General features: G+C 38.4%; 1 protein-coding gene across 1 annotated transcript in view; it reads left to right on the plus strand.

Annotated features, from left to right (window-relative positions):
- Positions 1–26139, plus strand: part of pudp (pseudouridine 5'-phosphatase) — a 107720-nt gene that overhangs the window by 20029 nt on the left and 61552 nt on the right. The window contains exon 2 of the mRNA XM_051927281.1: positions 25754–25972. Coding sequence (XP_051783241.1) covers positions 25754–25972 — 219 coding nt within the window. The remainder of the gene's footprint in view (positions 1–25753; positions 25973–26139) is intronic.

Genomic DNA, 26139 nt, shown 5'->3' on the forward strand with positions numbered 1-26139 from the left:
ACCACGTTCCAAACGTCGTTTAGGCAATTTAAACCGGTGTTGCGGTATAAGAAAAATCCATATCATAAAAAAAAAATAAAAAACGGTTTTCCGTATGTATATATATATACATATACATGTTTGGTAGGGATTATAAAATTGTACTGAAGCATTGTATTTAGCAGCCAGCATAATGATATAATAATATGATGGTATAACTGTAGCATTTACTCCACTTGCATTAATACTTTATCTTGTAATCCAGGTCAATAAAGTTGTTTAATACTACGCAGTATACATTTTGCAAAACATACCAAACTGAAATTAACTTTTTGGTTATGAAGCTGTTGTGTTGATATACCAGTTCTCTTGGCCTAAAAGTATTAAAAACTGCCATGAAGCTCTTTGTAATGCTTACTTGTAGTTACTACTTCAAATTAAAGGATAAAAATTGTAAGAACCTTGAGTTTTCCTTCAAGCAGTGTTTATTTATTTTTTTATTAATTTTATTGTAACAACAACAACAACATTTATTTATATAGCACATTTTCATACAAAAAGTAGCTCAAAGTGCTTTACATAATGAAGAGAAGAAAAATAAAAGACAAAATAAGAAATTAAAATAAGACAACATTAGTTAACATAGAAATGAGTAAGGTCCGATGGCCAGGGTGGACAGAAAAAACAAAAAAAAACTCCAGAAGGCTGGAGAAAAAAATAAAATCTGTAGGGGTTCCAGGCCACGAGACCGCCCAGTCCCCTCTGGGCATTCTACCTAACATAAATGAAATAGTCCTCTTTGTAGTTCGGGTTTTTCACGGAGTCACTTGATGCTGATGGTCATACAGACTTATGGCTTTTAATCCATCCATCATTGTTGGAACATCATGGTGCTTTGGGTAGATGGTGGTGGCGCACGCCACCACCAACAGGACACCGAAAAAGGAAACAGAAGAGAGAGTAGGGGTTAGTACAGATTTTGAATGAATAGTTATTGTAATGAATTGGATATACAGAGTATCAGGATTAAATTACAGTGAAGTTATGAGAAGGCCATGTTAAAATAATGTGTTTTCAGTAGTTTTTTAAAGTGCTCCACTGTATTAGCCTGGCGAATTCCTACTGGCAGGCTATTCCAGATTTTAGGTGCATAACAGCAGAAGGCCGCCTCACCACTTCTTTTAAGTTTTGCTCTTGGAATTTTAAGGAGACACTCAGTTGAGGATCTGAGGTTACGATTTGGAATATAAGGTGTCAGATATTCCGATATATAAGCCGGGGCGAGATTATTTAAAGCTTTATAAACCATAAGCAGAATTTTAAAGTCAATTCTGAATGACACAGGTAACCAGTGTAGTGACATCAAAACTGGAGAAATGTGTTCGGATTTTCTTTTCCTGGTAAGGATTCTAGCAGCTGCATTCTGCACTAGTTGCAAACGATTGATGTCTTTTTTGGGTAGTCCTGAGAGGAGTGCGTTACAGTAATCTAGCCGACTGAAAACAAACGCATGAACTAATTTCTCTGCATCTTTCGATGATATAAGAGGTCTAACTTTTGCTATGTTTCTAGGTGAAAAAATGCTGTCCTAGTGATCTGATTAATATGCGATTTAAAATTCAGATTACAATCAACGGTTACCCCTAAGCTTTTTACCTCCGATTTGACTTTTAATCCTAATGCATCCAGTTTATTTCTAATAGCCTCATTGTATCCATTATTGCCAATCACTAAGATTTTGGTTTTTTCTTTATTTAATTTGAGAAGGTTACTATTCATCCATTCTGATCCATTGTAATCATTCATACAAATCAATCAATTTTTACAAAAAATAGGATTGAAAAACAAGTCAACCCCCACCCCTGAGACAGAGAGCATGGCCAAAGGGGTAAAACTTAAGGCATGTAAACATACCTAAATTGATGAGTTTGGGCCAGTAGAGATGAATGGAGAGGAAAAAGAAATGTGGAAATAATTACTTCCTCGGTGCTTTAAGAGCTTATTCTAAAATTTTATTGATTATATCCTGCCAGGTTTTAAAAAAATTCTGTACAGATCCTCTAACTGAATATTTGATTTTTTCCAATTTCAAACAGTATAAAACATCGGTTACCCACCGACTTAAAAGAGGAGAGTTAGGATTCTTCCAGTTTAGCAAACAGACTGTGACACCAAGCAGTATTTAATAGGCAAGAAAGAAACGTGAACTGTTTTACACAATTTCATATTACTAGCACTGATTTTATGCATTTCTAAATGACTTTTGTTAAAGTTTAAGATGGACTAACCACCTTCTGGGGTCGGCACAGTGGCGTAATGATAGGGTTGGTGCCTCGCAGTTAGGAAAACAAGTTTATGTCCCGTGGGCTCCCTGTGTAGAGTTTGCATATTTTCCCTATGTTCACATGGGTTTTCTCTGAGTGCTTTGGTTCCTTCCCACAGTCTAAAAACATGTTAGGTGAATTGGGGATGCTAAATTCACCCTAATATGTGCATGATGTTGTGCATGAATGTTGTTCACTCTGCTTTGGGCTGGAGTCCCATCCAGGGGATTGCTCCAGCCTTGTACCTGGTGCTTGGCTCCAGCTGCCCAGAGACCCTGCTCTGGATAAGTGGGTTTGGAAGATTGATGGATGAATGGATAGTCAGCTTCGAAATAGGTGTGTCTCCTTGTGCATTTCCAGCCTTATTAAGTTTAAGTTAGTGTGTAAATTTTATTTTTGGTTTTCCAAAATTAAATGTTATAGGTTTGTTGGATCAAGATAAACTTTATTGGTTTTCACAATTTAACAGTCAATATTAGGATTCTATTCAAAATACCTATTGTTAGATCTTTATGAAGAAATTTAAGTTTTACATTAAAATGTAACAATAAAACATGTAATAAAAGATATACTGATCACAGCTATTAAATGCAATTTAAAAAGTGTGGCAAATTATATTCTCATTTCTTTCAATACAGAAATGCCACTATCATTATGCTTTTACACTTAAACACAGCTTTTAATACCATTAAGCTTAACGTTCTACTACACGAGACCAAGCAGTTAGCTGGATTGATGGGCACTTGTTTCGTTTCAAACTTTTAAAATTGCTTTCAATATTTGCAGAAGTTCCATGTCAATAAGCCTTCTTTCTTTTCCTGGTTAGATATTGTTTCCCTCAAGGTATAGTACTGGGGTCTATTCTTTTTTGTTTTTTATCTTATTAGGAGAAGTAGTTTAAAAGCATTATTTTTCATCAGAATGCTCATAATATTCAATTTTATTTATCAGTTAAGCAGTATGATACTTCTCTAGGCACATTATTAATTAACTGCTTTATTGTGATGAAATCAGTAAAATTGTTAATAGTAGTTGTGAAGCTAGAAAGGAAATTCTGGAAAGTCTTGATTGCAAAAGCTTAAACTACAGTTTTGCTGAATCTACCCGAAATATATGTATTGTCTTTAGGGGTGGGCGGTATGACCAAAATTCTATATCACGGTATTTTTCTAAATTATCCCGGTTTCACGGTATTTGACGGTATTTTTTTCCCATGCATGAGTGGATGTTAAACACATTTTCCACTGCAATTACTGGCTAAGAATAACCTATTCCACTGTCAAGAGCATTGTACATTGTACAAAAAAACATTTAATGTGCACACAAGTATTAATACAGGTTTGCATTGCCCCATAAAGTGATACTTTTCAAGGGGGTGGCACTAATGAAGAGAAGGAAATCACATTGCATGACAGATGCAGTCAAAATATAGAACCTTTTTATTTAACAAATTTTACAAAAACTTAAATTATAATTTTGACAACATATTTTCAACCATCCAAAGAGGTATTTAGACTTAGGAAAATATCCAGAAGTGCTTGTCAAAAGTTGTATTGCACTGAACATGTCTTAGAAAAGGAATAAATAAATATGTTTTGTAAAACAACTACACTTTCTGTTAATGTTAACAATCTCTGTCCACTGACACGTTTAAAGTGACTTTTTAAACAACTTTACCATCATTAAACTGCATAATATTTAAACTAATAAATAATAACAATAAAATAAATAATTGTATTATTACTGATAGTTGCACTATTACTTCAAGGCTTCAAAAGCCCAGGTGCATTACACAGTATTCACCAAATTAAAATAAAATTAAACAAGTGCAATCTTGGTGATGACGTCTTTACCAACTGAACTATCATTTAGGCAAACTGCATTAATATGGACCTTGCTTCAAGCTAAGCTATATACATAAATAATACAACTGCAACTTGCATTTATAATTGTATTTGTGGTATAGCCCTACGGAATCGTATTAGGGCCACGGTGAAGAAAAAAAAATACGGACACAGGGAAGAAAAAAAAACTATACATCGAGAATAAAGTTGACATTTCCACTTTATTCTCGCTGTTTATGTCGAGATTAAAGTTGACATTTCCACTCTATTCTCATAGTTTACTTTATTATTAAAGTAGAATGTCGTAAACTAAACTTCATCCTAAAATCATTGTTTAATTTACTAGATTTTCTCAAACCCCGTCATAAGTTAATGTAGCACATTAAATGCTTTGTGTTGTGTTCCCCGACCCAGTTGTTAATCACTACGCTTCTTAAACTGACTTCCTCCGCATTAAGAGGAGACAGCGATCATCATACAGAATCCATTCACTGTATGATATTCCTGCTCTCTGAAAATTTAGAATGCTAAGATAAATACTAGATATCATTTTCATGATGAAATGCATTAAAGCAGGTATTAAACATGCACGGTAGTGTGGCGGTAGTGCTGCTCCCTCGCAGTAAGGGGTCCCCGGTGTACGTTCAGTGTAGAGAACTTTATGGCAGGTGTGAGGAGGCTCCGAAAAACTGGATGTATGAATGAGTGTTGCACAGGTTTAACTTAAATATTGTTTAAATGTTGGGTTTGTGATCTGGTGGTCGGAGAGACGAACACAGAATTCAGTGGATGTTATTCTGAGCAGGCTTTCTTTATTGTACGCTTGCTGTCTCTATCTGACGTACCAAAACCCCAATTTCTATCCTTCATTTTTCTTTCTCCACATAACCAATCACCACACGATAAATGTCTTTGTGAAATTAAAACTAGTTAAAAACTTAGCCAACGTAGTGTTCAGAACTTTAAAAATATCTTCGTTATACATGTTTAATTATGCCATCCATTCAGGGTTGTGTCCATCCCTGATTGAGTTGCCAGTACATCACAGGATGAATACGAGCAAAACACACACTAGCAGGGTCAATATAGCATAACAAAACCCCACATCCTACATGACTTTGAAAGGAAACTGAAGCACGCCGAGTAAACCCACCAGAAAAACATGCAAATGCAAGGCAGGGTACACACGGGACACCCTTGCTACGAGGCAGCAGTGCAACCTCCACGCCGCTGTGCCCCCACATGATTAATACATGCTTTAATGCATTTCACCATGAAAATTATATCAAGAATTTATCTTGGCATTCTAAATGTTCAGAGAGCATGAATATCATGTGAATGGATTCTGTGAGGCGATCGCTGCCGGTGCCTCCTCTTAGTGCAGAGGAAGTCAGTTTAAGAAGCTCAGGGAACACTTAACACAAAGCATTTAATGTGCTATATAACTTATGACGGGGTTTGAGAAAATCTAGTAAATTAAATATTCATTTTACGATGAAGTTTAGTTTACGATGTTCTACTTTAATGACAAAGTACGAGAATAAAGTCAACATGTCGTCACAATATTACACAGTACCTAGGTACATTACACTGTATTGAAAACAAATAAAACAAGTACAACTTGGCTTGCAGTATTATCCAGTAGTATAGAAACAGTATTTACACATCTGACCTTTTAAAACTAAAGCATCTCCAGGCGACAGACGTGACTCCTTTTTTACGGCTCTCTGTCCATTTTCACCGCGCGGCATACCTATGCTGCCGCCCACTATTTGGTGGTGTAGCAGTGAAAAAGAGCCGTAGTGCAACAAATCTGTGTTTAGCGGTGTAGCAGTGAAAAAGGTCCCCACTTGAACAGTTTCCCGCTGCACCACGTTCCGAACGTCGTTTAGGCAATTTAAACCGGTGTTGTGGTATAAGAAAAATCCATATCATATAAAAAATAAAAAACGGTTTTCGGTATGAACCGGTACACCGCCCAGCACTAATTGTCTTTGAAACAGATTTAATTTTTATTTGTCATATTTCCACAATTTCTCCAGCTTAGAGATATGGAAAAATTAAGATGGTCACTTACTTGGTACACATTTTGAAATGCTGCCTTTATTTGAATCTTGCAAATTTGATTACTGTAATGCAGGCATGCGCAACCTTTCCGCTATTGACGGCCGCACTACAGACTTTTTACTTTAATAACGGCCGCACTACAGACTTTTTACTTTAATAACGGCCGCCAGTAAGTCCAAGTAAACTTAATAATGTTTATGATTTATGTAAAAATTTACAGATTACACATTAAAACAGAGTATGATATATCTGACAATATTCAATTTACTGGTCTACATATGTAAAAAAATGTCTACGAAACGTCATATAGGACAAAAAACCTTTACAGCAATTGTTTCAGGAAGTTTGGAAAACATCGCCATTAATGGCTTCCTTGCTCTTGCATGTTTGCAGACAGACTTGCAAAGTCAGGGGACTCGCTGGAGACCATTAGCCGTATTCCAGACTCTAGATTGCTGTCTACCAATCGGGTTCGGTACTTGCGGTGTTTGAGATTCTACACTTGCAGGAGTCTAGAGACCCCAGAGTCCAAATCGGCTTTCGGCGTCACCATACCGACCCGGCCGACAAAGATTCCGCGGCGTTGAGACCCCTTACTCGCTGGAGTCCAGAGACCCTACACCTGCACGGCCGCCATTACGTACACTTTAATATACACGTCCACGGCCGCCAAAGTCCTTGCCCACGGCCGCATGCGGCCGTACGGCCGCAGGTTGCGCACAGCTGCTGTAATGTATTATTAGCATGCTGTTCCTGTTGTTTGCTTTATGTTCAAGAGTTATTTTAATATATGTTAGCAAAAGGATTACAGTTAGAACTTAGAAGTATTCACCAATTACCTTAAAATATACTGCTGAGCATGCACTGTGATCTTAAAATGTAGGTTAGTGTAACAAGCATCTCAACATTACTTCACTTAAGCAGTTTTACAGCATGGCATGATGAATCTTGGTTAACAGCAGGGTAAACTGTAAAGCATGTAAACATATGGTAATTACCAGTTGATGCAAGTAATAAGGGAGAGTTTTTGCTTAATTTCTGACATATGAGTTAATGGTAAAAGTAACTGCAGAATAAGAGTTGCACATTTTCTACGGTACTTAGACCCAGTAAAAGAAATGGTAGACAATTTTTAGTACCTTGGAGATCTTGAAGGAGACCTGGATATGTCATAGACTTGGTAAGATTAAGGGCCGGTTTATACTTCATGCTCAGAACGTTTACGCACACGCATCATGGCTGCCATGCGTTCCCAGCTTTCATTTGACACATCCTGTGAGCACGTCCATCAGAAATTAACGCAACGTGTGTGCGAGTTGCAGTATCAGCAAAAAGTCAGACGACGCAGTGTGATCAAGTGGGAACATGACGTCAGAGTCTCTGTTTACTATCTACATGTGACAGAAAACCACTTTGTGAATTGTACAATTGTACAAATACATTTTAAAGGTCTCACATACCATCGTCTGTGCTGTCTTTTTTTTTTTTTTGCACCTTCACAACAGCATTGGAATGTACGGCGGCGTATTTGAGCCACGGAGAAAAAAAAAGTTAGGGACACTATGAAAAGGTGTATTTTGTGATTAAAGTGGAAATTTTGGCTTACATCTTGAAAATGTCCACTTTAATCTCGTAATTTATTTTATCATTGAAGTAGACCATTGTAAACCCAGTTGTTAATCACTACGTGCTTCTGGGGCTTCCTCCTGCATTGACAGCAGTGGCAAGTAGCAATCCACACACAGAACACATTAAATTTATGATATTTCATCCTTTGCACATTTTGAATCCTTAGATTTATATTTGATATCACTTTCATGATGAAATGCATTAAACTATGTATATTTTACAGATAAATTGTTACGTCCATTTAAATAATTAAACTGTTAATAATTACACATGTGTGGGCAACACAGTGGCAGACTGATAGCGCTGCTGTCTCACAGGGACTCACGTCCCAGGTGTTCCCTGTCTGTAGTTTACATGTTTTCCTGGTTGGCTTCCACAATGTGCTCCGTTTTCCTTCCAAAGATATGCAGGTTTGGGGATTTGGTGATGCTGAAATGATGGTAGTGTATGTGAGTGCTTATGTTTACCTTGCAATGAGCTGATGCCCCGTCCAGGGATTGTTTCTGCCTCGTGCCCAATACTAGCTGGAATGGTGTATTATCGTAGTATTTCCCTCTACTTACCCTTTACCTGTTTTCTCAAGGGTAAATGTTCTCGTCAGGTTCGTTATCGGGTTGGTCTACTGTTGCACTTTAAAATGATAATACACACATACATAGATTCACACACACTCAGACCCTAACCACAACAGTGCCCTACAAATGACTCACACACAGTTGGCTAACTTTTAGCACTTAAAAACCACACAAATGCTTTAAGTATAACACAACTTGTCACTCTCTCAGCACATCAAGAGACTTATTTATTTATCGGCACGGACAACGTATGATGTTTTAAATAGACCTCAGACCTAAATGTTACTTTTGGGCTCCAAGAAAATATTAAAACATACAAAGACTCAGTATCCTTGACTATAGGCCATTTATCAGCCAAGAATACCTTCTTATCATACTGCCCCCCTAACTATTGAGTGGCGCCTCACTCTCAGCCTTAAAACCCCCGCAGCACAGAGCTAATGGCAAAATCTCCAGCTACGCCAGGTGCTCTTAGAAATCTACCTTATTACTTCAATCACTCTAGACATTAAAACAAAGCATAGAAAGTTAAAAGCAGCATGGTATTTATTACAAGAATAATAAGAGAATAATAATAATACCACTGGAACAAAGAATAGAAAATAAGTACTGATAGGAAAGTCTGAATATATATAGTCTTTAGGAAAAGCTTACGAAAAAGTTGAAATGACAAGGATGAATGTCCCAGGGAGGCGTTTGATTTAGCAATGGATGTTCATGGTGCCTTTCTGACGACCAATGTCGTCTTCGTCTGTTCCTCTTCTTCTTCTCCTCCCTCTTGCTCCTTCTTCTTCCTTCTTCTCCCTCTTCCTCCTCTTCCAGACCAAGGCATATTTATTATGAAATATCATGCCTTGGTTACACAACACATGAACCTGATTGGCTGGCTGTCAATGTGATTGATGAATTTTGCTCAAACTCTTTCCCAGATAATAAAGTTCTTTGATATTGCCTGTTTCCCTTTCCCAGGCCATAAATCCCAGATGTCCATCCATAAAGTAATCAATAGCCTGGGGTGTCAGCAGAGCATCCTTTCCCGGGTTGTAAAATAATTGAGCCCCAGAATGTCTTCCTTTCAATGTAGGAAACAGCTGTTTGAAAGTGAGGTGTGACAAAACCTGCTTTGATCTGTCTTCGTTCATCTGTTGTCTTGTCTCGAACAAAATATAATGGAAACCAAAATGTACAGATTTTATACACCATAACAAATGGGCACATCCCTGGATTGATGGATTTACTCATCAAACATCAATCTTTTTCAGAGATATTGTGGCAAGATCTCCTCGGAATTTAATGGGTGTTTCCGGCAATTCACAACACAGCGAAGCAGAACGTGTTAAGTATAAACCTGGCCTAAGAAGCCTAAAGCCCATGTCACATTAGAATGTTGAAAGTTGGGAACCACAAGTTGATATATTAATAGCTTTTTATATTTCAAAGCATAATTAGCTTTTTTGGTGTTAAATAAGCAAAGTATATACAATTCCAAAGCATACACAATACATATCTTTCTTACTTTCAAATTGTTGTGCTTAAACTAAACTACCATTGATATTTCTGAGCATACTTGACTCTTAAAAAGCAGGGCATTACCAGAAACATGACAATTCAGCACTTTCAGCTTTTTGTTTACAATTTCAAATACATCATACAGTGTTCAGATATGTACAGAAGAACAAGTAACCTGCAGAAAGTTTTATTTTACACCATAGCTGAGGTATTCAAGTCTATTGGAGTGTTGCTTACACAAAAATAATATGGAAAGAAGATGTGTGAGAAGGAAGCATAAAAATAATAATGTTAAAAATATACCAACAGTGCTTTGGTAAGTATGTATCACCACATTTTAGAGGCTACTATTGTAGTAACAGCAAATTAAACTGAAATTTACAATAGGTTGGTTATTTCAGCAAGATAATAATCTAAAATACACCTTAAAACTGATTGTTTAGAGTAACAAATGATTAAGGTCTTAAACTGGCCTTTAATATTATTGAATATATACTGTATACTGTATGTTTAAATCTCATACAAGAAGTGCAATCAGGAAGATATAAAAGTATTTCTGAGCTAGAAGAGTTCTACAATGAAAAATTCCTAAAGAAAGATGTAATTTGCTACACGAAAAATGTACAAGTGGTGATTTCTAGCAGTGGTGGTCTAAGTATGTACTGACAGAATGCCTAAACTTGCACATGCTAACATTCACCATTTTATTTTTTAAGTCCCTTAAAGGAATACTCCACCCAAAAAGTATTATTTTTTTGAGTTACTTACCCCATGTACTTTGTGGTAGTGCCTGGCAAAAAAATGCAATCTTGTGTTTTAGTGGAGTACTTACAAGATTCAAACTCAATAGAAACCTATGGTTATCAAATCTGAACAGTGGCAAATAATGACGTCCATGGAAAAAAAGAAAACAAATGCTCATGTAGCGCATGTGGCATAATCCACATGTCCAGTATCTGTTCATATGTTCAAAATGTGTACATTTCTCTGCTAAAATATTATTAACAGTTATTTCCCAAAACTCTGCATTAATTGTCAATAGGAAAGATGTAATTTCTTAACCAATCAATGAGTAAGAGAGGTGGATCTTTAATTCAAATGCAGATGGAAATGTGTAGGCTTTTCTCAGGTGGCTGAGAATGTAAATGTGTTAGTGAGCCTTCTTGACAATAACTAAGTTGTGTTGTGCCTATTTTAGGTAATCAGTGGAGATAACTCCAGGAAACCCTCTCAGCAACATCCCCACTGACATAAATGTAATTGGCAACTTACTACATGAATTTCGTTGGTTTTGCTGAATTTAAGGGGTGGATTCTTATTCTGGAAGGACTGTGCTACAAGAAAACTATCTTATCCATAAACTGTGTTATTATTGTTAGTGATCAGGCATGTGGTGATGGTAGTTGTGTCTTTAGAAAATGTATTGATAGAAATGTGGTCTTGTTATGCAGTTATAGATGAATAAAGAGTACAGCAGATAAACATAAAATTTACTGTATTTTACAGCTTGTTTTAAGCATAGGTTAATGCATTATATTAGCCATCCTGCCCCAGTCAAAAATGTAGTTTTGTTTGGTGTTATCTAGTTAATCTTTCTAGGTAAGCTGTCAGTGTGCCTTCATATTCAAATCTGACCTAAATTAAGTTGACATATTGATTAACGTTTTTCCCTTAGGACTCTTGATTTTCTTCAGAAGAGGCCACCTGCTCTTAGTTTGGTTGTTGTTTACTGAATTTTTGCCAGTTTTTTTTCTGCTTGTGTAGGCAAAGCAGAGGTATCCAGCTTAGCAGTTCTGAATTTTATTCTATGTGTTAAGCTTTTAATATGTTTTGCTTTTCTTGCAAGTATTTTACATTCAAAGAATTCTTTGTTTTAATATGTTCAGAAGAATTGAAATAATTTCCAATATTTTAATAAAGTACTGTTCATTTAATCATATTAAAACAGGAAGCTAGTAATTTAAGAAAATATCAAGGCTTTTACATTCATTAAGTGCTTAATTTTCTACTGAAAAGTTATTTTAATCTAAGTTGATATTTGTATAATTACTGCTAGCATCTCTAGAGATCAGCTATCCTAATGCCTTCACACTTATCATGCAATCATATTTTTGTCTCAAAGCAGTATGACATATCCTTCAAAAATCTCAGTTAATTACATCTCTTTAGAAAATTACCAGTTCACTAGTTTTATGTTTCTTATATGCATTAGTTGTAATATAAAGTGATCTTTTGTAAAAGTGCTCTTTTTTTACTGACAAAGTATAAATTAACATCTATCTATCTATCTATATTAGGACTAGGAATCAATTAAAACAAATTAACTAATTAATTGCATAAATGAATGTAATCAATCATGATTAATCCCATCTTACATTAACACATGTAATTAAAAAATAAATACATAAATCATGAAATAAATACACACTGAATCACAAAAGAATTAATGGCATAGCTTAAACTTAAACAATGACCTTAATCCTGAACTTTTAATAAAATACTACTTGAGCAAGTACAACCTGAATTTGAATGCCTTCCTTATAGGAAGTTGAAAAGAAGGTAATAAGAGAACAAGGCCAATGTAATAATTATCAAATTGGCATAGCATATGAAACATAGAGATGTCAAAGTAAAACACGATATAAACAACTGTTGACTTTTAACGCACTGCAGAAGACAGTTTTAATTGAAATACGCATCTATTTAACACTAGAATTACCAGAGCCTACGAAAAAACTCGTAAATCCGTCCCACCTTAAATCGCGTCTTAATCCGTTTGCACCTCTCCGCCAGAGTCCTTTGTCATCTAAATGTGCTGATAAAGCTACTAGCAGCCAGCTATTCCATCCCCCCACCGACTTAGAATGAACTTCTCTCCTAGCTCAAGCCTTGCCTTGATTTGATTACCTGGGATTGAAGTGGAGTTTTACAGTGGAAATAATTCTAGCGTTATTTGGAATACACGCATTTCATGTGTGTTCCATTTCTATAGTTGGCTGTGCAAACACATTTTTAAAACAGAAACGTTTTTCATATTCTAATAGTAAATGACAAAATGTAGGCATAAACTATATAACGTATGAAGCCTGAAGTCCATATATCAAAGAAACACTTTCACAAAAGGTACAAATAAAAGAACACGTGCGCCTTCATGCAAAAAAAAAAAAAAAAAAAAAAGCCGCGTTAGCATGCCACATTGACTTTCTTACTACAACCGCCGTGGTGGCGTAATGGTATCAGCCCCTGACTGGGAATCAGAGGGTGGCGAGTTCGATTCCGCACGGGCTCCACTTCGAAAAATTAACTGCTCTTATTCTTACAATTTTAGAATAACAATATAAATTTCATTTCAGTCTGTAACAGGCGGTGTAACTTATGATACTGGTAAAGGTTAGCTTTTTTTTTTTTTTTTTTTAATTCACTTTTCATTCTCGCAGTCACATTCACAATCAATCCATACAACCCCATCTGACACAGCTGGTTTCACATAAATAAAAGTGCACTTTTATTCAAGACTATAACCGAAGAATAAAGAAAGCAAGTTACAGTTGGTGGTTGATACAACAGCTTGCGTGGTGCAATGTTAAGAACTGCTGATTTCCGATCCGTGCTATATAAAATCATCACATTCAAATATTAACAGTTCCCACACACCCAAGGTCCGCCATTCCTACATTTACAACATGTGTACTTGTTGCAGTGTACACACCTCTCTGTGCTATGGTTCCTATTACAGTGAATGAGCACCTGACACTGTACTTTCTTCCCTGGGGGAAGCTGAGGTCTTAGAACGGAAGTTTGTTGACGCTGTATCATCTTTTCTTTTTCCATCGCCTTTTCCTGTAAGAAGCGACGACGAAGTTCCTCTGCAAGGTGAGCCATGAACACTCTTCTTTTCTCAGCGGACCCCGTGCATGCCTTATACAGTACGTGTGCGTTCATCGCTGCTAGGTCAAGGATGTTGTACAACACAGCAACCGGCCACCTGCGTGTTCCTGTGCGCACTGAACAAGCACGCGCCTTCTGGTCCATGATGTCAACGCCACGCTGGGGAAAAAAGAAAGACAAATATATGTGACATTTTGAAGAAATCATTTTATCACCAGAAGAGCACCAGAGTACTTCGTCACACTAATATTTTTTTCATTAGCATACCTTCATGTGGTTGTAGTCTGTGACCGTGTTTGTTTTTTTTTTTTTTTATCTTGCCCAATCTCCACATCATGGTGCATTGTGCTGAGAATGCAGACAGACTTCATCTTTTTGGGCACATACACTGTCAGCATGGCACTGGGAGATCTAAACACCAGCGTGGAGAATTGTTCGTGTACTGAACTGACTTTAACTGCAGGTGGAAGTTCCCGTCGCACTTTATTCATGGTGCCAAGCAGAGCTGTATTGCGGTGCAGCAGTCTATTAGCCAGCGAAAGTGACGTGAAGAAGTTGTCTGTTGTTACGGTTCTGCCTTTTTGGATTGCGGCAGATTTGGAGACAAAGTACATGTGCAATGCCACTCCTTATTTAGGAAAAGATCCCAGTCGTCCCACGGGAGAAAGACTTTCCGAGTCTGTGGTCATAAAGCTTATGGAGCCATTTCTGGACAAAGGCAGAACCGTACACGAACAATTCTCCACGCTGGTGTTTAGATCTCCCAGTGCCATGCTGACAGTGTATGTGCCCAAAAAGATGAAGTCTGTCTGCATTCTCAGCACAATGCACCATGATGTGGAGATTGGGCAAGATAAAAAAAAAAAAAACAAACACGGTCACAGACTACAACCACATGAAGGTATGCTAATGAAAAAAATATTAGTGTGACGAAGTACTCTGGTGCTCTTCTGGTGATAAAATGATTTCTTCAAAATGTCACATATATTTGTCTTTCTTTTTTCCCCAGCGTGGCGTTGACATCATGGACCAGAAGGCGCGTGCTTGTTCAGTGCGCACAGGAACACGCAGGTGGCCGGTTGCTGTGTTGTACAACATCCTTGACCTAGCAGCGATGAACGCACACGTACTGTATAAGGCATGCACGGGGTCCGCTGAGAAAAGAAGAGTGTTCATGGCTCACCTTGCAGAGGAACTTCGTCGTCGCTTCTTACAGGAAAAGGCGATGGAAAAAGAAAAGATGATACAGCGTCAACAAACTTCCGTTCTAAGACCTCAGCTTCCCCCAGGGAAGAAAGTACAGTGTCAGGTGCTCATTCACTGTAATAGGAACCATAGCACAGAGAGGTGTGTACACTGCAACAAGTACACATGTTGTAAATGTAGGAATGGCGGACCTTGGGTGTGTGGGAACTGTTAATATTTGAATGTGATGATTTTATATAGCACGGATCGGAAATCAGCAGTTCTTAACATTGCACCACGCAAGCTGTTGTATCAACCACCAACTGTAACTTGCTTTCTTTATTCTTCGGTTATAGTCTTGAATAAAAGTGCACTTTTATTTATGTGAAACCAGCTGTGTCAGATGGGGTTGTATGGATTGATTGTGAATGTGACTGCGAGAATGAAAAGTGAATTAAAAAAAAAAAAAAAAAGCTAACCTTTACCAGTATCATAAGTTACACCGCCTGTTACAGACTGAAATGAAATTTATATTGTTATTCTAAAATTGTAAGAATAAGAGCAGTTAATTTTTCGAAGTGGAGCCGTGCGGAATCGAACTCGCCACCCTCTGATTCCCAGTCAGGGGCTGATACCATTACGCCACCACGGCGGTTGTAGTAAGAAAGTCAATGTGGCATGCTAACGCGGCTTTTTTTTTTTTTTTTGCATGAAGGCGCACGTGTTCTCTTATTTGTACCTTTTGTGAAAGTGTTTCTTTGATATATGGACTTCAGGCTTCATACGTTATATAGTTTATGCCTACATTTTGTCATTTACTATTAGAATATGAAAAACGTTTCTGTTTTAAAAATGTGTTTGCACAGCCAACTATAGAAATGGAACACACATGAAATGCGTGTATTCCAAATAACGCTAGAATTATTTCCACTGTAAAACTCCACTTCAATCCCAGGTAATCAAATCAAGGCAAGGCTTGAGCTAGGAGAGAAGTTCATTCTAAGTCGGTGGGGGGATGGAATAGCTGGCTGCTAGTAGCTTTATCAGCACATTTAGATGACAAAGGATTCTGGCGGAGAGGTGCAAACGGATTTAAGACGCGATTTAAGGTGGGACGGATTTACGAGTTTTTTCGTAGGCTCTGGTAATTCTAGTGTTAATGGGCAAACAATACTTGTGTTAAAACTCCACAAATAATATCGTCAATTGTTCATCACAATCAATGATTGAAAATTAAACTGTACAAAAGTGTTGTGTCTGCGAACGTCAACCTGCAAGTTGCTTTTTTTGTTGCCCCGTCTTGTTTCACGTCTAAGAGATGTAATGCTTTTGTGGTTGGTAGAATTGTTGTGCATCTTGGGATTTTTTGGGTTACAAAAATGTGCCACCGCAGAAAAACTATTGGAAAACACTGCTGTACATATACCTTTGTTCCTGCCACACAAAAAAAGATCTCCGTAGCTGCTACCTTGCTTACAAAATGACGTTGTGCATTACTTGGATGGTTATTTTGCTTTCTTTGCATAAATTAGCGATGATACTGCAAACTGGAATAATGAGTAGGGATAATCATTAGACTTCTATTTTGTAGAATTTTGCTATTATATTAAGGTACTCAGCACTGTCAGGTGGCTGGCAGACTGGCAAGTTAAATGTAGAGGTACTTAACACTTATTTTGGTTTTAGTGCCACTCAAAGATAACTTATTTATCACTTATGGGATATGACATTAATTCAGTTTTCTTACAGAAACATGAAGGGGAAAAAAAAGAGAGAAAGAGAGCATAATTTTTACCTTTGCATCTTTTCCCTGGCATTACACCAAGATTGCTGTAGCGTTACTACATTAATTTATTAAATTAACATGATAAGTTTTCAAGGTCTTGGATATATATACAGTATATATGTATACAGTGTAACTATATATGTTACATAGTTTACTGTCAAATAATGCAAAGAGTACGCGACATGTGTTTCGCCCTTGTTTGGGCTCATCAGGCGTACACACTCCACTGCACCCCTCACGGGAATCGAACTTTGGATGTCAGCGGCGAAGCCTCTTTTCGCTGCGCCACAGCGTGTGGTTTGTTTATTTGACAGCCTAGAGATCGGGGTAATAACATTCATAGCATTCGTAGTCTGAATCATAATGTGATTGTATGGGTGGTTACCTACCAGGTAACGCATGTGGTTGGTCTGCAAGTCGACAAACATCCGCCACAGTGCCCTCTCAGTTGCGAGAAGCAGATCATAGAATGTTACATAGTTTACTGTCAAATAATGCAAAGAGTACGCAACACGTGTTTCACCCTTGTTTGGGCTCATCAGGCGTACAAACTCCACTGCACCCCTCATGAGGATCGAACCTCGGACGTCAGCATCAGAGGCGAAGCCTCTTTACGTTGCGCCACGGCATCCTGACATATCACTATGAAATGGTACACAAAGTACTTTTTCACTTGTAAAAGAGCTTGGCAGAATATTTATTTGATATCATATAGGAGGAAAATTGCATATAGTGATATTAGTATGGTGGTGACACTTTGTCATGTCAAACATTTTGCATGTAAATTCATACAGCATTTCTGCCTACATCAGTTCTTCTAAACAACTCTTGAAACTGTTAGTATTTCTAACCTTGACAACATCTTCAGAACTTTAGCCTGCGTTATTTCTGTAGAAAGCCAATTATATGTACTAAAAGTGTCTTATTTTTGGAAAACATGAACATTAACAGTGACAATATGCTGAGTTATAATTTTAGCGTGCCTGTGATATTTTTTCCTCATCCATGTCAAGTTTATGATGTTCCAAAAACAAAGCACATTCTGAAAAGTTCTGTTTCTGTGAATGACTTTCACACTGTTTCCTTAAATATTTTTACCAATGAAATGGGTAGATTGTCATTGCCTGGACAATTTGTGAGATTTTAGAACCATATTTCCATTCACCATAATGAATGTCAGTCATTTATATACAGTATGTATCAATAAACACAATTTTTACAAAGTTTTTTACAGGTATTATACATAAAACATATTTCTTTAGTAATATTGCATCTTGGACAATGATATTTGGCAGGCTTATTACATCATTGCCATTAAATCAAGGATTTCTGAAGAAATCATGTAAATTGGTACAACAATTGCAGAGCTGTATCATGTCAGACACTGTTATTTTGGCCTATGCTTCACAGAGTATGTTCCCTAAGGTCCAAAAAGAAAGAAAAAAAAAAAAAACAAAAGCCCAGTGCAAATTAAATTCACTAAGCAAGAGTGGATACTTAAGTTCAGACATACAGTATAGAATCCAACAAAGCAAATAAATATATAAGATGTATTGATTATGTGAATTTTGTACAACACATAGTATTTTAAGCTAATGGATCAAAGCTCTAAAATTATTTGTTACTTCTGTTTTACATACTGCCCTCAATCTTGATACTCCTGGTATATTCTGTCTGTGAGCTTAGTATGTCCTTAATGTTTTTTTAAAACATAAATCACCATGATTTCGGATATTTTCAGACTTTGGAATATTTGCGTATAGATAATGAGATATCTTGGTCACACACTTGATCAAGTAGTGAAATACAGCCAGACTAGATAAATGACAACTCACGCATATAATAATTCATATCACTGAGCCATTATTTGAATGTGCGCTGATATGACAAGCATATTAACCAGCGAAAATGATGGATATGATGTACAGACTATATTTTAGTTCCCTTTTAAGAAGGCCAATGCTTCGTCTTTGCACCAAAGAGGTTTATTCATCAGTTTATACAGGCAACCTGTTGTCACTTCTCAGGGAACTGGCCGGTAGGTCAGGAATATCTTAGTCAACATTCAGTCAATCTTGCCCGCTGTTCTGGAAGTCATTAACTAACCGACAAAATACTACATTCATTATAAGATGCTACATTCATTTTTTGTATGGAGTAGGTGTATGTACATAGCACATAACATGGTTTTGCTAATATACAAAGTCAATTTGCAGTGGTGTTTGGTTTTCCTTACAAAACTGGACCAATTTACTGTACTCCTATTGCAACAGATAGATAGATAGATAGATAGATAGATAGATAGATAGATAGATAGATAGATAGATAGATAGATAGATAGATAGATAGATAGATAGATAGATAGATAGATAGATAGAACTGCATTTGTCCCTAGGGAAAAATGTGGCTTTTTACAGAAGCTATTTAAATAAATAAATGCATAAATATGTACATAAATAAATAAATAAACACACACACACTTTGGTCTGGACACATACAAGAATGACTAAAAGGCAAGAAAATTCAAAAGGAAGAAAGGTCTTGATTTGGCTGTCATAGTCGCAGTGAGGCATCATACAGACACATTGCTGTTGATATAAAGGAGCCACAGTAGTAGTTCCTGACGCACTTTTGCTGAATAATTTGTTGGTTGAAAGTCCTCAGAGTTAGTGTGTCAGAGAGAGGATGTGCAGCATTGTTCATAATGGCACTCAATTTTATTTTAATTTTCTCCTTTGCTACAATCTCTAGGTCATCCAGAGTGTGTCCTATAAATGAACATGCCCTTTTAATTAGCTCATTGATTCAGTGGGCCTCTCTTGACGTGATGTTACCAGCCCAGCACACCACAGTGTAGAAAATCACACTGGCCATCAAAGAGTTATAGATGATGTGAAGGATGTCACTTCCCACATTAAAGGAAAACAGTCTGTTGAGGAAGAAGAGCCTGCTCTGCCCTTTCTTATATAGTTCCTCTGTGTTCTAAGTCCAGTCCAAAATGTCATTAATTTGGATCCCTAAGTACTTGTAGCAGTGGACCGTGTCACCATTCACTACTTTAATAGTGACTGGACATAGAGGCTCTTTGGTGCGGCATCTAAGGGCATCTAGCAAAAATTAAGCTGCTTTTGTTAACCGTAAGAAGTCACATTCTATTAATGCATAGTACAAGTGTTAGTATTTCGCTCCTAAAACCCCCACACAGCATCTAACCAGCATCATAGTGCTACACGAGGGACTCCTCACTCTCTGATAATCAATTGGCACTCACTGCTTGACGGGGTCCCCAACCCTGGTCGTTGATTGTCTGTCCTAGCTTTGTGGCACATCACAGAGAACAACCTACCCCTCCCGGCTCAGAATGAGCAGTAACATTTTATTTCAGGCAGTGGACATTGCTTGTAATAAGACATTTTTAATTGCCCAGTAGAAGCATTTAAAAAAAAACATTTTTACTAATAAGACAAACATTTAATAAAACTGATCCCTTTACAGTGACATCTGGGCAATGTAAAGCCCAACTCTATCCAGCACTTTATAAATGTTCTTAAAATTTCTGATAATTTATAATATTCATAACAATGGATATTGGACTTGTAATTTTAAAATTTGTAATTAAAATTTTAAAAGATGTTTTAGCTATGTGAAGTATAGATAGATAGATACTTTATTAATCCCAAGGGGAAATTCACATACTCCAGAAGCAGCATACTAATGAAAAACAATATTAAAGAGTGATAACAATGCAGGTATACAGACAGACAATAACTTTGAATAATGTTAACGTTTACCCCCCGGTTGGAATTGAAGAGTCGCACAGTGTGGGGGAGGAACGATCTCCTCAGTCTGTCAGTGAAGCAGGAAAGTGACAGCAGTCTGTCGCTGAAGCTGCTCCTCTGTCTGGAGATGATACTGTTCAGTGGATGCAGTGGATTTTCCATAATTGATAGGAGCCTGCTCAGCGCCCGTCGCTCTGCCACGGATGTGAAACTGTCCAGCTCCATGCCTACAATAGAGCCTGCCTTCCTCACCAGTTTGTTCAGGCGTGAGGCGTCCTTCTTCTTTATGCTGCCTCCCCAGCACACCACCACGTAGAAGAGGGCACTCGCCACAACCGTCTTGATAGAACATCTGCAGCATCTTATTGCAGATGTTGAATAATGCCAGCCTTCTAAGGAAGTATAGTCAGCTCTGTCCTTTTTTACACAGAGCATCAGTATTGGCTGTCCAGTCCAATTTACCATCCAGCTGTACTCCCAGGTATTAATAGGTCTGCACCCTCTGCACACAGTCACTTCTGTTGATCACGGGGTCCATGAGGGGCCTGGGCCTCCTAAAATCCAACACCAGCTCCTTGGTTTTGCTGGTGTTCAGGTGTAGGTGGTTTGAGTTGCACCATTTAACAAAGTCCTTGTTTAGGTCCCTATACTCCTCCTCCTTCCTACTCCTGATGCAGCCCACGAAAGCAGTGTCGTGAGCGAACTTTTGCACGTGGTAGGACTCCGAGTTGTATTGGAAGACAGATGTATATAGGCTGAACAGGACCTGAGAAAGTGCAGTCCTCAGCGGCGCTCCTGTGTTGCTGACCACAATGTCAGACCTGCAGTTCCCGAGACGCACATACTGAGGTCTGTCTTTAAGATAGTCCACGATCCATGCTACCAGGTATGAATCTACTCCCATCTCTGCCAGCTTGTCCCTGAGGAGCAGAGGTTGGATGGTGTTGAAGGTGCTAGAGAAGTCCAGAAACATAATTCTTATAGCACCACTACCTCTGACCAAGTGGAAGAGGGATCGGTGTAGCATGTAGATGATGGCATCCTCTGCTCCCACCTTCTCCTGGTATGCGAACTGCAGAGGGTCAAGGGCGTGGTGGACCTGTGGCCTCAGGTGGTGAAGCAGCAGCTGCACCATGGTTTTCATCACATGCGACGTCAAAGCGACAGGCCGGAAGTCATTCAGCTCACTAGGATGTGATACCTTTGGGACTGGGGTGATGCAAGATGTTTTCCAAATCCTCGGGACTCTCCCCTGTTCCAGGCTCAGGTTGAAGATGTGCTGTAGAGGCCTCCCCAGCTCCAACGCACAGGCCTTCATTAGTCGTGGCGATACTCCATCTGGACCCGCTGCTTTGCTGGCACAAAGTCTCCTCAGCTCTCTGCTTACCTGGGCTGCTGTAATTGTGGGTTGGGGTAAACTCTCTCCTATGCTGGTATCAGCAGAAGGATGGGTGGAGGGTAAAGTACTCCGAGGTGAGAGTGGGTTAGGGTGGTCAAACCTGTTAAAAAAGTTGTTCATCTGGTTTGGTCTCTCCACATCTCTCTCGATGGTGGCACCCCGCTTCGAGCTGTAGCCAGTGATGAACTTCATCCCATCCCACACTTCCTTCATGCTGTTATTCTGCAACTTCTGCTCCAGCTTTCTCCTGTACTGCTCCTTCGCCGCCCTGAGTTGGACTCTGAGTTCCTTCTGCACGCGCTTGAGCTCATGCTGATCACCGCCTTTAAAAGCCCTTTTCTTCTGGTTCAAAAGGCCCTTGATGTCACTTGTAATCCATGGCTTGTTGTTAGCATAGCAGCGTACTGTTCTTACTGGAACTACAATCCATATTACTAACCGAGAATGCTAAACCGGATGATGGACGCAGGCACATCCGGCAATGGGCCGTAGCTGCAAAAAGACGTACTGCGCAGGCGCAAAAAGAGTCCGCGAGAGTCGGCTGAGGAGCCGAGAAAGGCGGACAAAAGAGGGCGAGAGAGGCGGATGAGGGGCCGCGAGAGGCGGACAAGACCACAGAAAAAAGGAGTGAGCACAGGAAAAATGGAGAAATGAGGAAACGCAGGCAAAGCACGAAACACATTGCACACGAAACTAAACCCAAAAAAAAAAAAAAAAAAAAGAGGCTGGCGCACAACAGCAAGGCACCCCCCCCCCTACAGGCACCGGACGGGACACACACCAAGAGGGGGATTCAACAAGCCCATGGAACACAAAACCACCCCACAGACCCTACAAGCAAGGGACGGGACACACACAAACAGGGGGATTCAACAAGACACAGGAATAGAAAAAGAAAGAAGATGCTCGCGCGACAACAATCCTCAACCCACCCCCCCCACACACATCCATAAGAAGTGACACCCAAAGCCACATATTCTAAAGTGAACATCAACACCTTCACACTAGACAGCATAGGTGTATCTCCTTACAATAAAGCACTATTAACCGTTCAACTGCAGAAAAGGAAACATATTAACAGTGACTGCGATCCTCCTTATTACTTATCCATATTTCGCATGCTGAGAAAGAAACAAGTCATGAATACACGGTCACGGGTACAAAACGAAAAGGAAAGGATAACAGGAACAAACACACGAACACGAAAGAAACAACAAAATAGACGGCTATGCAGCATAGGTAGATCTCATTACAATAAGGCACTATTAACCGTTCAACCGCAGAAAGGCTCCATATTAACAGTGAGTGCAATACTCCTTATTACTTATCCATATTTCTAAAAGAAAAAATGACTCGACTCCAAAAACGCAAAGCTCAACTAAAGCTTCTAACGATGTACCTAAAAGTAAAAACTTTATGAACTGCATTAGATCCTACAATAGTTCATTCAATATGCACAAATCTACATCCTAGATCCACATGACGCAAACTATCAATCAAAGTGCTGCATCGCAACAGGCACGGATTCAAAACGAAACACCTCCCGTCTCAGACATACGTTAATGGCAGCGAAGGCTACAACGGGCTTCTCACACAGCACAGGCAAATCGATTACAGCTCCAAAACAACACGTCCCAAATACTACACATGCAACAACGCGCCTCTCAAACGGCACAAGCAAAAACATACACCAGGAAAATTCATTCGGATTAATGAATGTCATTTGCAATCATTGTCATTCAGTTCACTTCCCTCAAGAAACAACTGGCAATACAAGTTATACATTTACACGTTGTTGTCAAAAGGGTCAAATTAGACTGCCTTCTTTACATTCATATACTGAATATCTACAGAAGCTTATAACTGACGATGTACCTGAAAGTGAAATCTTTATCAACTACATTAGATCCTACAAATCGGAATCCACTATGAACATTAACAGTGGCACTGCACGTGACATTCGTCTTGAAAAAATGTTGTTTATTGATGAATGTTCAATGGCATGAACAAACGTTTATGAATAATAATATTCGATTTGGAGGAAAGGTACTTTTATGAGGAGGAGATTTTAGACAGTGATTAGCTATTCTTACACATGCCATGCGCTCAGCTATTGTTCAGTGCACCTTAAAATACGCAGACAATTGGCATTGCTTTCAAAAGATACAGTTAGTAAAAAAGATACGATGTCCAGAATCAGATCATAACAATTGCTTATTACAACTGAGAGATGGTACACTCACCAATACAGATGGACTTCAGCCACATATTATTACAATTCCTCAAGCCTTTATCTGCGACGACTTAGTTACAGAGAGATTTGGAACAGCAATCTCATTAGACCAAATGCCCCTTTTAACACAACGCACTATATTATGTCCAAAAAATATTAATGTGGAAAACAAATACCCAAGTCATTCCATTACTTCCTGGAAAGACACAACTCTTTCTAAGCTCTGACAAACTTGACTCTGATCACAACAATAACCATCTTAAATGACGTTACAAGTTCTGAGCTGGAATTACCTTTTACACTTAAACGGCGTGTACAAAGAAATTTTCAAATAAACCTTTACACTGTGCCACACACTTTATTGTTTGCTTTCTATTTGCATCATCTACACCGTCACACTATTCTATATCTCATTCATACATCATGCTCTTTGTCATTCCCAACACCAGGGGTTGGCGAGCGAAGCGAGCAGGGGGCGGAGCCCCCTAGTGTCCATACAGAAGTTGATGTAGTCAGTAGTGCAGTCAACAACCTCCTCAGTATTCTCACTCTGTGACCCCTGCAGGATATCCCAGTCCATAGTTCCAAAGCAGTCTCTCAGAGCCTGCTCTGCCTCAGGGGACCACTTCCTGAATGAGCGTGTGGCTGTAGGTTGGACCCTCACTCTTGGTTTGTAGTGAGGCTGAAGCAGAACCAGGTTATGATCTGCTTTCCCAAGCGCAGGCAGCGGGGTGGTGCTGTATGCGTCTTTAACGTTTGCATACAGTAGGTCAATAGTCCTATTTCCCCAGGTGTTACAATCCACATACTGGGAGAAGGCAGGTAATGTTTTGTCCATCGTTACATGGTTGAAGTCTCCAGCGATTAGCACAAGTGCCTCAGGGTGTTGTGTTTGTAATTTAGCCACATCGGAATGGATGATGTCACTCGCTATCTCCACGTCCGCCCGAGGAGGGATGTATACAATAACAACAATGACGTGTCCAAACTATCTGGGCAAGTAATAGGGACGCAGACTTACGGCCAACAGTTCGATGTCCCTGCAGCAAGTGGAGATTTTAACGTTAACATGTCCAGAGTTGCACCATCTTGTATTGACAAAGAGTGCGAGTCCACCTCCTTTCCACTTTCCGCAGGTATTTGCGTCTCTGTCCGCTCTAACTGTGCTAAACCCGGGTAGCTCCACGTTTGTATCTGGGATGTTAGTTGTTAGCCACGTTTCACTAAAAGTTTGTTTGTTTAATGGGGTTTGATAGATTGTTTAATTTATTTGATATTACTGCTGCCTTTAAAAATAAAATGATTTGTTGCTTAGCGCTTTGAAAGTTGTTTGAAATAGGTTAAAATATATTATAAATGGATCTGACTTCTTATAAATATAAATGCATAAAATGATGAAAAATAAATTATTTTGAGCAACTTAATAAAAATAGCTATAACTATAAGAAAAAAATTATTGAAATAACTTCATTTAAAATAAATGAATGTTAAGTTTGAAAAGTAACTAATGCAATGCATTTGTAGTTTACACTTTTCGTTGTTTTTTTTTTTTACAGATACAGAGAGATTGTATACAGTTTCTTTTCAAGAAATATGTGACCGGTTTGGAAAGAAGTATACATGGGATGTTAAATCTTCAGTAATGGGCAAAAAAGCATTGGATGCAGCTAGAATAATCCGAGACTCTTTGGAGCTTCCAATGACTCCAGAGGAGCTCTTAAGTGAAAGTCAAAATAACCAAGAAAAATTGTTTCCTTCAGCTCAACTAATGCCAGGTATTGGTTTGAACAAATTACTTTTTACAGTGCATTGTGTATTCACCAGTTTCAATTTAATTTATAGGTTCCAGTTGTATTTATTATTTGTATTCAAACTAAGAAGTTATGTAGTAGACTTAATTTAGTTGGCTTGAAATGTGGAAGAAAAGCAACATTTAATAAAT

This window comes from Erpetoichthys calabaricus, chromosome 4 (assembly GCF_900747795.2).
Source record: "Erpetoichthys calabaricus chromosome 4, fErpCal1.3, whole genome shotgun sequence".
Taxonomy (NCBI): Eukaryota; Metazoa; Chordata; class Cladistia; order Polypteriformes; family Polypteridae; genus Erpetoichthys; species Erpetoichthys calabaricus.